Source organism: Phyllopteryx taeniolatus, chromosome 9 (assembly GCF_024500385.1).
Source record: "Phyllopteryx taeniolatus isolate TA_2022b chromosome 9, UOR_Ptae_1.2, whole genome shotgun sequence".
Classification (NCBI taxonomy): domain Eukaryota; kingdom Metazoa; phylum Chordata; class Actinopteri; order Syngnathiformes; family Syngnathidae; genus Phyllopteryx; species Phyllopteryx taeniolatus.
The window spans coordinates 24,910,236-24,925,548 of record NC_084510.1 but is presented as its reverse complement, the minus strand read 5'-3'; the positions used below and the strand labels follow the sequence as shown (position 1 = coordinate 24,925,548).

General features: G+C 39.7%; 1 protein-coding gene across 3 annotated transcripts in view; it reads left to right on the top strand.

Annotated features, from left to right (window-relative positions):
- tox2 (TOX high mobility group box family member 2) overlaps positions 1-15,313 on the top strand; it is a 103,565-nt gene that overhangs the window by 36,125 nt on the left and 52,127 nt on the right. For all 3 annotated transcript variants that reach the window (XM_061784931.1, XM_061784932.1, XM_061784933.1), the window contains exon 3: positions 9,192-9,251. In XM_061784931.1, coding sequence (XP_061640915.1) covers positions 9,192-9,251 — 60 coding nt within the window. The remainder of the gene's footprint in view (positions 1-9,191; positions 9,252-15,313) is intronic.

Here is a 15,313-nt window from a genome sequence, read left to right as displayed (position 1 = left end):
GTTTTTAAACTCAGCCACAAAAAAATATGTCTCTGTTATTGCCACTTACTGTATATGACGGTAAAAGAATGTTTTTAAATGTGATCAATATTGCCCCTTACAGTTTCCAAGGGTTTCATGGTGGTTTGAACAGGTTAATTTCCTATATGGAAACAATCAGCCAGTTGAGAGCCAAAATTGTATGTTGGGAGCAAGCTTTAGATACATCGCCGTTCGAGTGAAGTGAAAAAAAATATTTAAAAAATCGAGCAATTAAGATAGAAGATAGAGTGGCCGATTTTTGGCCACTTTTGGACGTTTATTGAAGAGGACAAACAGTCAAACACACAAATACAAAGTCAGAACACGACTCACACCTAGACGCTCACATACAGACTTACCTGCCAACTTGACTCCACCGTCTGATTTTCATTAGGCCACGCCCCTCAAAGGCGTATACCCAACATATGAAGACACAGTACAGTACGCACTGTAATTCAACTTTATAAAACCAGTTTATTTCTTTCCATTCAGTCGCCGAGGCACTATTCAGCCGTTTCTAAAACACAAACACATTGAGCACGCTCACGCTGGGGCTGCTGTCGGCCACAGCTCACGCCCAGACACTCGCACGTAAACTATCCGACATCACACGCCACCCCGCCAGCTGCCGCCTCTTAAAGGCACAGCACATATCTAAAACAGAGACGCTACAATACAACGAGTATATAAGTAGTTATAATGGGGGAAATTGACTTGAATTGAATAAACAGTGGACTCCTGCATACTCGCAGTTCGGCACCTGCAGATTCACCTTTTCATTTTTCCCCCCAATTTGAATACAAAATAATTATTGTTTATTTTAATTTTTGGGGGGCAGGAATCAACCCCCAAAATGCTTATTGGCGACTTATTCAAGAATTTTGGGGTTTAAAAAAAAGAAACGTTTTTTTTGTTTGTTTTTTTCTCTCAATTATAATGGGCGGCAATTATCGGCAGATTATCGCTATTGGCCGTCCAGCTGGGTCCCTATCCCCTGCTAACAGTGGAGGTCCGCTGTACAAGTAAATTGAGTTACGATTTTGGATCACGAATTCAAGTCATAAGTCAGCGAAGTAAAGGTACCACTATGTGGTGAAACTTAAGGTGGTATATCGGTTCAATTTTCAGTGTTGCACTTCTAAACTGCTTTTTTCACGGTGCCTGTTTAGGGAGAGTGTGAAGGAGAAGGTGTGTGGGAAAGGCTCATGTCGGGTAACAACATGTTTAATTTGAATGTGAGTTTAGGGAAAGCCTGCGCCTGTGCCAAGTTTGCGTATGAATGGGGGGTTTGGGGGTCGGGGGAGAGGGTCGTATAGCTTATTATCAGCAATGCGTTCGCTTTGTTTTCATTGTGTTAGCGGCAGCACAATGGCACGATTGTGCAACCACGTGAAACTCTACACCTTGCCCGGCCCGCGGGGGTCAGAGGTGGGAGGACGTTTGTGCGCCTTTTAGTTGAAGTAGCCAGAAAGCGCCGACTTTTCCATCAAAACAATGTCGCTTAGCATACTCTGATTCTCGAAATATAATCGCGCCCCCACTCCCAGACCCCTCTATCGCTCTGTAACCTGCCTCATTATTTCAAGGCGTCGTTTGCTGCCACTTGAAAGCCCCCTCGGCATGATGGACAAGACCATAAAGCCAGGCAATAAAGCTAAGACGAATGTTACATCTTAACACTGATAGAGGCAATTAAGTCCATCATAAGCAAAAGGGCGGAATTGTCTTCTCCGGGGAGTCGTTCACTTGCTTGCTTTAACGCCAATGCCTTCTTTTCATTTCTCCTCTCAGCTCGCAGCTGACAGTCCATTACAAATGGAGTTCATGTCTTTAATTTCTTTTGCTTGTGTTTCCCTCCCTTCCTCCTTTCTTTTTTATGACCTTTACATGCCATGTGACACATTTGAAGCCGGTTTTATTTACCTTTTTAAAAACAAAAAATATTTGATTGACCGAAAGACGGAAAGTAAAACCTTCTTTTCTTTTATTTTATTATTTATGAATAGAGGCAATTGATACATTTTGTCCCTTTTTAATTTTTTTGCCGTGTAAATGCTATTATTTAATGCATTTTATTTATTTACCAGTACAGGCAAAAAAAAAAAAAAAAATTACAACCCACTTTTTTCTGTTCAAATCACTCATTTGTTACATAAAACATTTGAGGGCTATTTTATTTGAATGAACTATATATTTTGTTTATTTTAAGTATTTTTATTTTTAAATATTAATAATAATTTTTAATAAAATTTTATTTTTTCACTTTATTTTTTTAACCATATTCATCATGTATTTTTTAAAATTGTATTTAGTTTTATAATTTGTTTTGTTTTTATTACATATATTATTTTATTGAGTTATAAAGAAATGTTTTCATTCATGTCACTTTTTTTTTTGTTCAAATCAGTATTTGGCACACAAAAAAACATTTGACGGCTATTTTGTTACAGTCATTTTTTGGTGTTTATTTTTATGTTTCTATTTTTCTAAATAATAATTTAAAAGTCTCATTTTTGTCACGTAAGCATTTTTTTCATTACATTTGTATTTTATTTTTTTATGTACATTTACTTTTTTTTTTTTTACTCGTATGTAATTTTTATTTCTTTTATCATTTATAATACTACATCTGATTTTATATTTTTCTGGTTTCAAACTAATGAAGTCCATATTTGTATGTGTTCCTTAGGACATGTGGGTGTGGTTCTGTCTATGGGAAAAAAATAAATATCACAGGAAGTGTTATCTTCATCTGGCAGGGATCAGCGTTGTGTATTATTGGTCAGGTCCTATTACACAAACAGTGCGGTGGTGTTTACAGAGAATATATTGCAGTGAACATGCACATAAGGAACGCGCGCACACACACGCACACGTGTACACGCGACAGACACACACATAGAGGTGAACTGCAGCAGTGGATATATTCACAAAGGCAATCCATATCTGCTGTGCAGTGCACCATCCCCCCCATTACTCTCCCGGTTTGGTTATCCATGCATTTGTGTGTGTGTGCAGTTAGTCACTGTGAATGCTCACATGACCACAGTCCTGACACAGGTATTTATTTGGCCTGCTGTCGCTTTGCATCGTATTGTCAAATAGCGGGACTACTGCAGATGGTTGGGGGGGCTTTATTGGTACAAATGCAGTTTTTGGCATGAAATTTGGTCTGCTTTCAAATGACAATGATGCTTCATAATTGGATGTTAGGCGGCAACATAATGGAGAAAGAGTCAGTAAACAAACTTGTTTAGTTTATTTTAAATAGTTTGAACATTATGGGCTCTATGTTCGTAGACCGCGCAACATGCGGCGGAGCGAAATTGGTGTAATCCGTGTTGTTCAACTCTGTCTGACTGTCTCAACTTCTCAACACTTACAACGTATATAGTTTTTTTCCCCTAATTGACACTTTCTTTGTGACTTCTCTATGACTGCGCTACACTTGCCGCTATGTAAAGCATATCTGCCACACACCCCCCCCCCCCCCCCCCCCTCACATGTATTTGCATTGGCGCTACTACACAAACAAGCGTCTGTGGTGTCGCTTGTTCATAGCCTTGCTCGAAATGTCTTCGCTGTAGCATTTCACCTCCATCCATCCATCTATCCACAGTATCTATCCAACCATTCATCCTTCTCTCCAGTTCTGCTTTCTTCCCCTCCATTGTGTTGAACGCTGTGATTGATGACCTCTAAGGCCAGAGAAGGCAAACACACAGTGAAACGACGAGCTGTGCCATTCGCTCTTTGCCGTACGTCAACAGGTTCGCAGCCAGTAGATTGTGACTATTGGAAGAATATCTATACGCTACCCTTTCAAAAAAAAAAAAAAAATATATATATATATATATATATATAATAATAAATGATATGTTGTTTGGGCAATTTTGTATGAGCTGTTCAGGGTCACAAGCACCAACATGAAAAGAAATAACCCTGACAGCAAAGGTTTAATGTACTTTTTTATTATTATTTTATGTCTGTGTGAGCAGAACTTGTTTTTGGCGTTGGCATTGATGTCGTGTCTCCCTCATATTTTGCTATTGATCACTAAGTGATTTCAATAGTTTACAGCAGGTAAATTATTGAGGTCACTCGGTAATCAATAGGATTTTGTCTTTGTTTGAGGAATCATTTTGTGATAGCTACAAGTTAGATCTTAGAACATCACAAGTAAAAAGTGTTGGTTTTTTTTTTAAACACAAGACAAGGAGGAAAGAGGAAAATAAATAGATGAAGTGGCAAGAATAAAGTGATAACATGAGGAACAAGATTTTTTTTAAGTCGTAATTCTTACAAGAATAAAAAATACCAGGAAAATGTTGCTTTTTGAAAGTTCAGTTTTTCTGTTTTTCTCTTTTCCTAACCTTACACTAATAAAATTATTATGTTATTGGAATAAATTAAGTAATGAATGAAGTTAAAATATTACGAGACAAAATAATTACAAGACAATACATTTTTAAAAATTCACACTTTTTTCTCATGACTTTTTTTTCTCATAATAGTCATTTATTGTGGAAAAAAATGCAGACTTTGTGCTCGTATTACATTTTCTTGAAAAATATTGACTTTTTTCTCCCAATATTAAAAGAAAAAATCCATCCTTCCATTTTCTGAGCCGCTTCTCCTCACTCGGGTCGCGGGCTTGCTGAAGCCTATCCCAGCTATCATCGGGCAGGAGGCGGGGTACACCCTCAACTGGTTGCCAGCCAATCGCAGGGCACATACAAACAAACAACCATTTGCACTCACAGTCCCACCTACGGACAATTTAGAGTTGTCAATGAACCTACCATGCATGTTTTTGGGATGTGGGAGGAAACCGGAGAGCCCGGAGAAAACCCACGCAGGCACGGGGAGAACATGCAAACTCCACACAGGCGGGGCCGGGGATTGAACCCCGGTCCTCAGAACTGTGAGGCAGACGCTCTAACCAGTCATCACCGTGCCGCCTAAAAGAAAAAATATATGTATGAGATTACTGCTTCTGTGACTTCTTTCGATAAAGACAGACTCTTCTCCTAATATGTCAAGTTTTTATCTCAGAATTATATTTTCTGAAAAAAATATGTTTTCTTCTCCCATAAAAAATGCAATATTATTCTTGTAGTAGTTTTCTTTCCTCTGAAGTACTTTATTCCAAAAATAAAAACTTCATTTTCTTGTAATTTTCCCACTTTCTCACTGAAAAACCCATTATTTAATTGAAAAATAAGATTTTACTCTGAGAGATTACTTCTTTTTTTTTGTATAGAAATACTGACTTTTTTCGTGCTATGACACTCTTTTTCACAGAAAAGAAGTTAATAATTTTTAAAAATTCACTTTTTTTCCTCAAATATCGTGAGATTAAAACTTTTCCTCCCTTAACAAATACAATACTTTTCTCATAATATTACATAATCAAAAATAAAAACATTCTTTTCTCATATTACAACATTTTTCTTATTGAAAAAATGATCCCCACACGTACAATTCTTATTATTTTTCCGCAGGATCATCTGGTTCTGACACTGTTGTAGCTACAGCTCTCTTTTATTGAACATCTGGATGACGTCATATCTTGGCCAAATCTTTGTGGATTTTTTTTTTTTTTTTTTTTCAGCGTTAATGTTCAACTAAGCTACTTGGAGCATGTGGAAATAGGAGAATAAGTTATTGCCCGCATTGACGTCAGACTATTAAACTCAATTTAGCAATGGGTAAACACGACTAACCTGCGAGTATGCGCGACTTTCATTCCACGCAGCGATTCCGACTGTATTCATACTGTAACGAAATTACAGCCCACTTAGCCCAAATGACCGCTTTGTGACCACAGGGAGGCAGGCCCATTTTTTTTTGTACTCCTGAATGTAGATATTGTGCGTTATTCTGCCCTCAGTGACTCCACTTTGCTCTTTGCTGGGCTGTATAATTATCTTCTACTTTTTTCTCGATTGCCCATCGAGTGCTGTTTTACAGGTGTGAAAATAGGCCATTCAGAGACACCGTCGGCTCCACGGCCGCGCGTTAGGGATGCTGTGTGAAGTCGTTTTTCGAGAGCAACAAAAGAAGCAATTTCCTTTGTTTTGTTTTTTTTGTTTTTTTTTTTTTTTGCTTACACACTCGATGCGGAATGTGATGATTGTTCCTGACGCCGACGAACGGCGCTCTCGGAATGAAACCATTCCCTGTTCAAGGGACACTTCCATCACAGGGCCAATGACAACATGGAAATGGAATTGGAGCTTGGATGTGAATTATGCAAGAATGCAAGCAAGAAACTATGCTGCTTGTTTTTGGTTCTGAATGCCTTAGTATCTTTGCATCACATTTCTTGTAACATTATGATTTTCTTTCTGAAATGATACTGACTTTGTTCCTCAAGTTTCAAATTTGGTCTGGAAAATTTATTTTTTTTAGTGTTATGACTTTTTCCTCAAGTAATGGACTATTTTCTCATAGTGATGACATGATGCCACAAGATGTTGCCACAGCGCTTAAAAGCGAGAGGATCATGAAGCATCAACGACACGCTTCTAGCAAGTATACAGTCATGGACCCATGTTACATAAAGGGGTATTTGTAGTGAAATGATTCAACATAAACAAACCACCTTCACATTAGGGTCATCAATCGTATTAGCTTGCGTACTAGCCTGGCTAACACACACGATCCCTAGCTGATGTGTCATCACACAGGGCAAACAAATATGCACACCAGCACATTGTCATTGGGACATTAGATTACAGATTTTTTTCTTAAAAATACAACTTGATTCTTGTAAAGTTATGACCTTTTTTGCTTTTTGACATTTTATTGCACATTTTTAATAACATTTTATTTTCTTTTATTGGAAGATTATGACTTCTTCTTAATTTTATCATTTGGGCTAATATTACCATTTGGGGAAAAAAATGGTACGATTTTTTTTTAAAAAACCCAACTTGAATCTTGTAAGTTTATGCCTTTTTTTCCCACATAAAAAACTTGTTTTTCTTGTAATGTTACAAATGTCTTTATTTTCATAACATTATACTCCTTTTCCCATAAATTTCCAAATTCTCACCAGTTTGTCTTTTTCTCGTAATATTATGACTTTTTCCTCAAATTACTTTTTTTTTCTAGAAAAAGAATGATTCTTTTCCAGTAGTATAAGGACGTTTTTCTCAAATAACCGACTTTTTCTCGTATTAAGACTTTTTGGGTAGCAAAAAATACAGCTTTCCCCCCCTCGTGATATCATGACTTTGTCCTAAAAAAATATTTTTTTCTTGTAAAATATATGATTTTATTTTTGTAAGTTTATTGTAGTCATTACTAATCTTTTTCTTGATTTTCATGAGTATTACTTAAGTTTTTTTTGGTAAGATTACAACTTTTTTCTTGTAATTTAATACATTTTTTTGTAAGATTTATTTTGTCAAAAAAATGGTTGAGATCATAACTTTAGCTTTTTCACAGAAAAAAATCTTGCAATATTAATTTACGCGAAAACAAAATCTTTACTCGGCACATTAAACATTTTTTCTCATAAATTTCCAACTTCATTCTAATGATTTTTGTCTTTGTAATATTATAACTTTATTCCAGTGAAAGTATGCCAATTTGGAAAATATTCCCAGGCAGTTAGCAAAGTGGCCTATGCAACAAATTCCCACTAGATCAACCCTCCTAACCTTTACCAACTCGCCATCATGCCAAAAAATGTGCGCGCAAGCCTGAAACAATTTTGCACTTTGCCATACCGCTGAAAAGAGGCTAACGCTGCTGATTCACAGCTCACAATCAAACATAACCCAGCTTTTAAGTCTTGCAGAGAAGACGGAGGTGTACCCCTGAGCTAAATGGAAAAGCCAGCGAGCGGGTGAATGTTTAAGTGTGTGCGCTGCGGCAACGGAGTGGAGACGAGCGTGTTAGCGGCGCAAAGTGACGACGGAGCTTGTGGTTCATTTGGCTGTTGTGCGATTAACGGCGAGGTCGCAGCCAGAGGCCCGCAGCTTGAAAGACAGGCACACAAACACAACACAGACATTGGACCAGATGCCTCCCATGTCCGTCTGTGTGTCTGTCTCACACTTTTTGGCAGCTGCCACTTATGAGGAAACAAAGCGCAACGTCCGTGACAGCCAGTAGGGGCTGCGATTAAATACAGCTGCTACTGTGAGGTCCAGGAACAGGACAGGTTTGAGTTAACCACAAACACTGGTGAAGGCACTTCTGGGTAAAAAAAAAAAAAAAAGAGAAGAGAAATCACGGTCTTCGGGCTGTCAAGCCATGTCGAAGCAAAAGGTGGCACTGTATCTGATTGGCCAGTTCAGCCAATCAGAAGTGCGAAGAAAGTTGCTTCGGGACAAGGTTTCTCTTCATATTCGACTTCATTTAAAATAAATTATTACTGCTAACATTATGATTCATATTCATTTTCATTAATTCATTTGTATTGATAATAATAATATTAATGATGACTGTAGTAATAATAGATACAATTACCTGACAAAAGATCCTCAGCAATCCTCATCATAAGACATGTAAATGTTGAGAATTGTAATTACGATGTCACTCATAAAATGATTACTTTGCTCTCGTAAATGTATTTATGAGACCTTATTTGTAGGGGGAAAAAGAGACTTTATTCTCATAAGATTTTTTCCCCTTATAAAATTAGTAAATTTAATATGTAATATTTACCAAAAATATTCATTTATTGTTCTTATTCTTAAAAAATACAAATGTAATGTGGGAAAAACAAGTCTGTGCTCAAAGTCACTTCAAATCCTGTATCAGGAAATGAACCTGAAGTGAGAAAACATTCTGCAAGAGGAGTGGAATGCTTTTCTGACAGCTTATCACTCTGTTATGCCTTTGTCACTTTGTAACTAGTGTGCAATTGCAGCGCACACATCCACACACACACACACAGCTTGAACCATGAGACCCGCTGAGAGCAAAAGTGTGAGTTACACAAGCTTTGACAAGGCCTAATTATGCGTGTCTCTAATGAACTGCAATTACTAACACGCACCAGAGCGCCGAGGTCCGTAAGCCGAGGACTTGTAGTCATTAGGCTGCCGTGTCGCCATTGTTTCTCCGCCGACTGACTGGGGATCTGTTTGCTGCCCCCTTTTGGGATGCCTTAGCCTCCCGCTTGTCTAATTGTTTTCTCCTTTTTTTTGCAGTTTGATGGTGACAACATGTACATGAATGAAAACAACCATGAGTTCCTCCCGCCCAGCCAGGTGAGTTCCCTTACGTCTCGTTGGCGATTGTTGGCATCCCGTCGTTTGGTGTCAAGGAAGTATGTTGTTGACGTGATACATTTCGACTGAGAGATTAAGATCTTTGCACGTCGGGGATTAGAGAAATTTAGCCTGGGTTGTTAGTGGAAGTTACGGAGAGTCTTTTCCGCAGGTGTATGTTTATGCTTTGACTTGCGAACGCGAACTAGAGATACGAGCCATGTATGGTGGCAGTTGACTCAACTCACTTCACAACATGCGGAAGTTTGGCAGTTATTTATTGCCGCTCTCAGCTGAAGGTTACTCTCAACCTAAAGATAAAACAAGGGGAATTACACGTGTATTTAAAACAACCACATGGCCTCCGCTACCTTAATGCTAACATACACCGGGAAACTCCATAGGCACACGGGCTAACAATTAGCATTTATGTCGGTGTGTTTAAGCAACAGATATTTTAACACAAACGGTGACGCAACACATGTAGACACATAATTGTAACACTACTCACAGGCATATATGCTTTATCCTCTGGGAAGAATGACTAATATTACTGCCGTAATGAGAAGTCGAGAGAGGAGCTGAGTCTTGCCACAGTTATTTTTAATTATATTTAATGATATCATTACTGTATGTTTTTATAAAGTACATTATTTAATATTTTTTTCTCATTTAAAAAACCATTACAAAAATGTTTTTGATTTTTTTTGTTGTTGTTGTTGGGGAGACTAGAACAGATTAATGGCATTTCAATTCATTTCAACGTTTTTACAATACAATACAATACAGTCATTAAGGTTAGATGGTTTCATCATGTATGTATTTGTTCATATTCCCATGAAAAATTACCGATGACATTTTTTAAAGTGGTCTCGGTTATAGTCCAGCAACATAGACCTCCCCCGGACTATTTTTTTTTTTTTTTATAGCTTAGTACTCTCTACGGTTACGTCAATGAATGGATCTCGCCACAATATGAGGGAACATCATTTGCATTTGATCACTTCTACTGAATCTTGCTGTTTTTGTTTTCTTTTTTGGCAGAACCTCAACCAGCCGTCGTTTTAACTGGCATTAAAAAAAAATGAAATCCTGGCAACCGTGGTGCCAACTCTGATTTCTACATTCACTCCATTTGAATTGTTTAGTCGTCATGAAGCACGGCCTCGCTTTTGAGTGATAGGGTCCTCATTGCAGTGGAAGTTAGAATGGAGGAGGGGGAGTGGAGTGGGGTTTACGTGCATGGCAACCCCGCCCGGCTAGAATCTCTGCAGCAGCACAGCTGGTCCCGAACAACTGGGCAAGCATATGGTTGTGTTTGGACAGGCAGATTTGTCGGAGTTTGGGAAATAAGCCCATCTGACATCCACGGGGGAGCTGGGAATTTGTCTCTGTCAATTGTAATTACCGCAGCCGCCCCACGGGCTGCACTAGCTTTATGTTTCTGTTGAATTTGATGGGGAGGTTTTTTTGTGGTTAATTTCTTAATGCGCAGCTTTATTAAAAGCGTGGCTCAGAGCCCGGAATGAGGCAAGAGAGCTGGTAGTGTGGCTTTTTTGTTTTTTGTTTTTTTGCATGTGATTTATGAAGTCAATTTGGAGATCTCTGGTAATAAATAAACGAATGTCAGAGAGTGATTTTCAGCGCTGTTATCCGACACATATCCCTGGCTGTCAAAGAACTCTTTAGATCCAGAGCTTTTATTATCCATTGGAATCCAGCGTCTTACAGCACTTGTCATTGACTGATTACACCATGTGCTGATGTGCACTCTGCTATTTCTTCTTCTTTTTTTGTATGCCGTCTTACGGGCGAACAGATAAAAACCTTGCAAATGTGGCGAAGATGATTGACAGGGGCAGAAAGGTGGGGGTTCGCCGAACGAATCAAATGGCGTGAAACTGACGATTTCGCTTTGTTTGTGTTATTCTCTCTTTACTCCCAATGACCTCATATTTGACATGTGCCTCGCTGTGTTTGCTATTTCGCCAAGTTCCAGCCTCTCCATCCGTCTGACAGCGAGAGTCGGAGAGGGCCCACTAGGGAGAAATTTCAAACAATCCCTGGCATATAAACCCATTTGCTATATGCTCCGCTACAGTAAACCGATGCAGCTACTGATAGCCGACATTGATTATAGTGTGTAAATGCCAAAAGTTGTGGTGTGACGTCAGTTTGTGCTAACATTTTATTTAAGCTAGTATGCTAGCTAATACTATTGCTGAACCTCATGTAAAGTTGTTTTTGTTTATGTTGAATATTTGATCTACTGAATACAGTCACTCATGTAACATGTGTTCCTGATTGTGTACATGCTAGATGCACGGTATGTTGATGCGTTGCTAATTATTCTTTCTGTGTCGTTACAGACCACAGTAAATAAATCAATCCAGTTTAGATTTTAAGTGCTTTGCCACCAAATTGTGCCATCTTTAGGCAATTACAGACCGTTTTGGGATTTTCTCCATTAAAGCTTCTTCCCTATCCCCTGCGAATAGCGAAAGAGTTCCCAAGTCCCCCACATGTATCTAAGAGTCTTTTGCCAAAGCAAAGCACCCGAAGGATCACAATCAGTGACAGCACACGTTTCACCCACTTTTTCCTAACCTCTCTTAAATTAGCCTGTTTTGACGGACCGGTGCAGTCTCATGCAAAAGAGCCACTGCTCACGGCTTTTATTACACAACTAGGGGCAAAGCTACTTGATCCTTGTGTCTTGTTTCACCCTTTTTTCTCGCCACTGCTGACCCCGCCGCCCTCTACTGCGTGGTGTGTTGACGTGAGAACGGCTTTCATTACCATGCCGACTATATGCAGACCTACCCGTTGAGGCCTGGTCTGAAAAAAGCGAGTGCAAATACATGCACCCATCAAGAAAGAAGTAAAAGGATGGATTGTATTTTTGCTCGTGAAGGCAGTACTTCATGGCTAGACTGCCAAATTACAGGTTAGTTATGTAGTGCATGCAGCGAACTCCTCACCAAATGTAAAAACACCCACGGCCTGTTTGTCTTTCCATGTGGTCTGAAATATGGTTAGTAGTAATTGTCGTAGTTTTGTTTTTGTAGAAGCTCCTTGCTTGAAGTTGCTGATCTTCACCCAGCCTAGCTTCCAAATCATGGGTAGAGAAACTCGGCGTGGGGTAGTATTATGTAGCTGTATCTGGCAAAATTCAGAACGGCTGTGGGTTGCCGCCACAAATATAATATGCCTGCACTAAACGTTATCGTGAAGAAATGAGATATTTCTTTAAACGCGTTTCATTCTTGAGGAAACACTATCTTGTGCTCCGTAGCTGTATTCCCAACATGCTGTGGCTTAAAAACAACAACAAAAACCAAAATCATAGCGCCTAAAGCTCACTTTCCTGTGCTTGCTGCTTTATCTTCCTCTAGTTCTTTGACTCCCCCTCATTTGCTCCTTTTTCTCGCTAGTTCCTCTCTTTCTCCTTCACACCTCATTGCATTTAAATGCAATTGGGTCAGCGGCTCGGTGTGCACGCAGTGTAGAAAGTGTGGATGTGAATACGTGCTTCCGCACAGGATGTTCAAAGCTCCACCCCACTATGTGAATCTGGCTACACCTTTCTTTCGTTGTTCAATGGGTTTATCCACATTGGCATTCATATCAAACAGGGGTGGGCATAGGAAGGGACGCGGGCCACATATGGTCTGCTCCATTCTTCAATCCGGCCCACCGAGCATTTACATTATCAAGAGTCCCCTGAATGTTTGTTGCATTATTTTGCCCATTGTTTTTCATCAAATTGATCAATTAAAATGTATTTTTATTTATTTTATTTACATTTTTAAAAATGTATTTATTAAACATTTTCTTATATTTTAATTCATTCATCTCAATAAATAATAGGTTGATTGTTTTATTGTAAATAACAAAATGAAAATTTAGGAGTCAAATATACTATTTTGTATTTACATTTAACAATCTTTGATTTATTTATAAAAAAAAAAACTGGAACTTCCCTCAAACATTTGAGTATACACCGCTATAAGTGACCAAAATCAACACGCACGCTAACCTTAGCTCATTAGCTGTGCTTGACCCGTGACCAATCCAGGGTGGACGTGGACTTTTCTTGCCAAAAGTCAGCTAGAATTGAAGACTCTAAATTGTCCATAGTCGTGAATGGTTGTTTTCTTATCTAAAAATCAACAGGGATCAGGGCCAATTAGCCTCAAACCTAATGAGGACAAGCGCTATTCAACATTTTTTTATGATCTTCCTGTAGCCTTTTGGTCAGTCACCCAACTGGAGTCCAGTTAACTTAGCGCCAACGCTACGGGGATGCCAAAGTTGAATGCAAAAATGGATGGACATTGGGTCATTCTGTGTATTCTATGTAGGGGCTTTCCCCAAGTTCATGCCCCCTCTTGGGCATGGGGTGACACAGATTTATGGATTCTGTTCTTTGTCTTCCCCGGTGAACATTAATTGTCTGCGGACAAGCAGGAAAATACCCTCCCCCAACCCCTCAAATGGCCTACAAACATAAAAACCTCATAGTTGAGGGTTTAATATGGGCAATGATTTTGGAGGGCCTGTTTCTTTCCACATCGTAGCGAGACCTTCGACTGAAGTGGGATTTCACTTGCTGATTGTGAGCGGAACAACGGGCGCATTCAAAGATTGCGTTCTCACGGCATCGCGGGCGAACTGGAAAAGAAACTTCATCAGCACTTTACCTTGACGATTCTTCGCTTTGATGTCTTCCTCCCTGACTTATGAATCTGTTTAACGAGACTGCCGTTTGAGAGGAATATGTCATAAGGAGGGGAGGGGGAGGAGGAAAATGAGCAAATGGAAGGGAGGAGGCTGAGCGAGTCGGATGAACTGCACGGGGGAAATAATTCCGCTAATGGACTGACTGTTTGGATATTCAGCAGAAGTAGGAATCGGAGATTATGATCTTGCAATTAGTGTAACAAGGTCTTATTGATTGGCTCCCGTTGTAGCGTCTCTGCATCCCCCGCAAAAAAAGCGCCGCATGTGGTTTTAGCATGCACTACGTGTGCCGTGTTTAGCGCAGCCAGCCAGCCGCACGAGTTCGGAGTTACCATCCGGCTCGCGGCATCAAAGCTGGAACATTATGGATTGCCGAGTTGAAAGGACTGCATTTGCATATTTCTTTCACTTTTAAGTGAATATGTTGCCCTCCAAGTAAAACACAGGTACGAAAAGGAAACATCTGGCCGTGAAAAGATTGAATTGATGTTTGAGTTGCTCGTTTGCTGTGAGGGATCACTGATTTGTCTTTAATTACTGCTGCAGAAAGCAGATGTGGCAACTTGCAGTGATGCTTTCATGTATATTAAAAGACTCAGTTAGGAATCATTTTGGTCATGTGGTATTTGTTGCACTCCTTGTAGTCACGAAGTGTACAGTGGCTGTAAATGCACTGCGACTGACTGATGACCAGTCCAGGGTGGACCCCGCTTCTCTCGCCAAATGCCATTTTACATTGAGGGCTCTAAATTGTGCTTAAGGGTGAATGTGAATGATTGTTTGTTCAAATGTGCGCCATGACCATTCTTGGGTGGATCCAGCTTCTCTCACCAAAGGTCAGCTGGCATGAAAGTCTCCAAATTGCCCACAGGTGTGAATCTGAGTGTGAAGGTTTTTTGTCTATATGTGCCCTGAAAATTGTACCCTGCCAAAAGTCAGCCGGAATTGAAGACTGTAAATTGTCCGATTGTCCGTAGGTGTGAATGTGACTGTGAATGATTGGTTGTCTAGACATGCCCGCCAATTGACTAGTGACTAGTCCAAGGTTTCCCCAGCCAAAAGTCAGCAGGCATTGGTTCAGCCCAGCTCACCCTCGACCCTAATGAGGACAAGCAGTGTAGAAAATCCATGGATGGACGAATTTAACAAGCACAGAGCGTCTAACATGTCTAACATTGCCTTGTAATGTGAGTGTTGTGTCTGTCCACGCGCTGGCCAATAGGATGTGAGGGCCTACACAAACACATTAAGGTTGCCATTAGTTTCATCTCATCACTGGGGCTGACGGTGTGGGGGGTTGATTCTAGAGAAGAGGACCT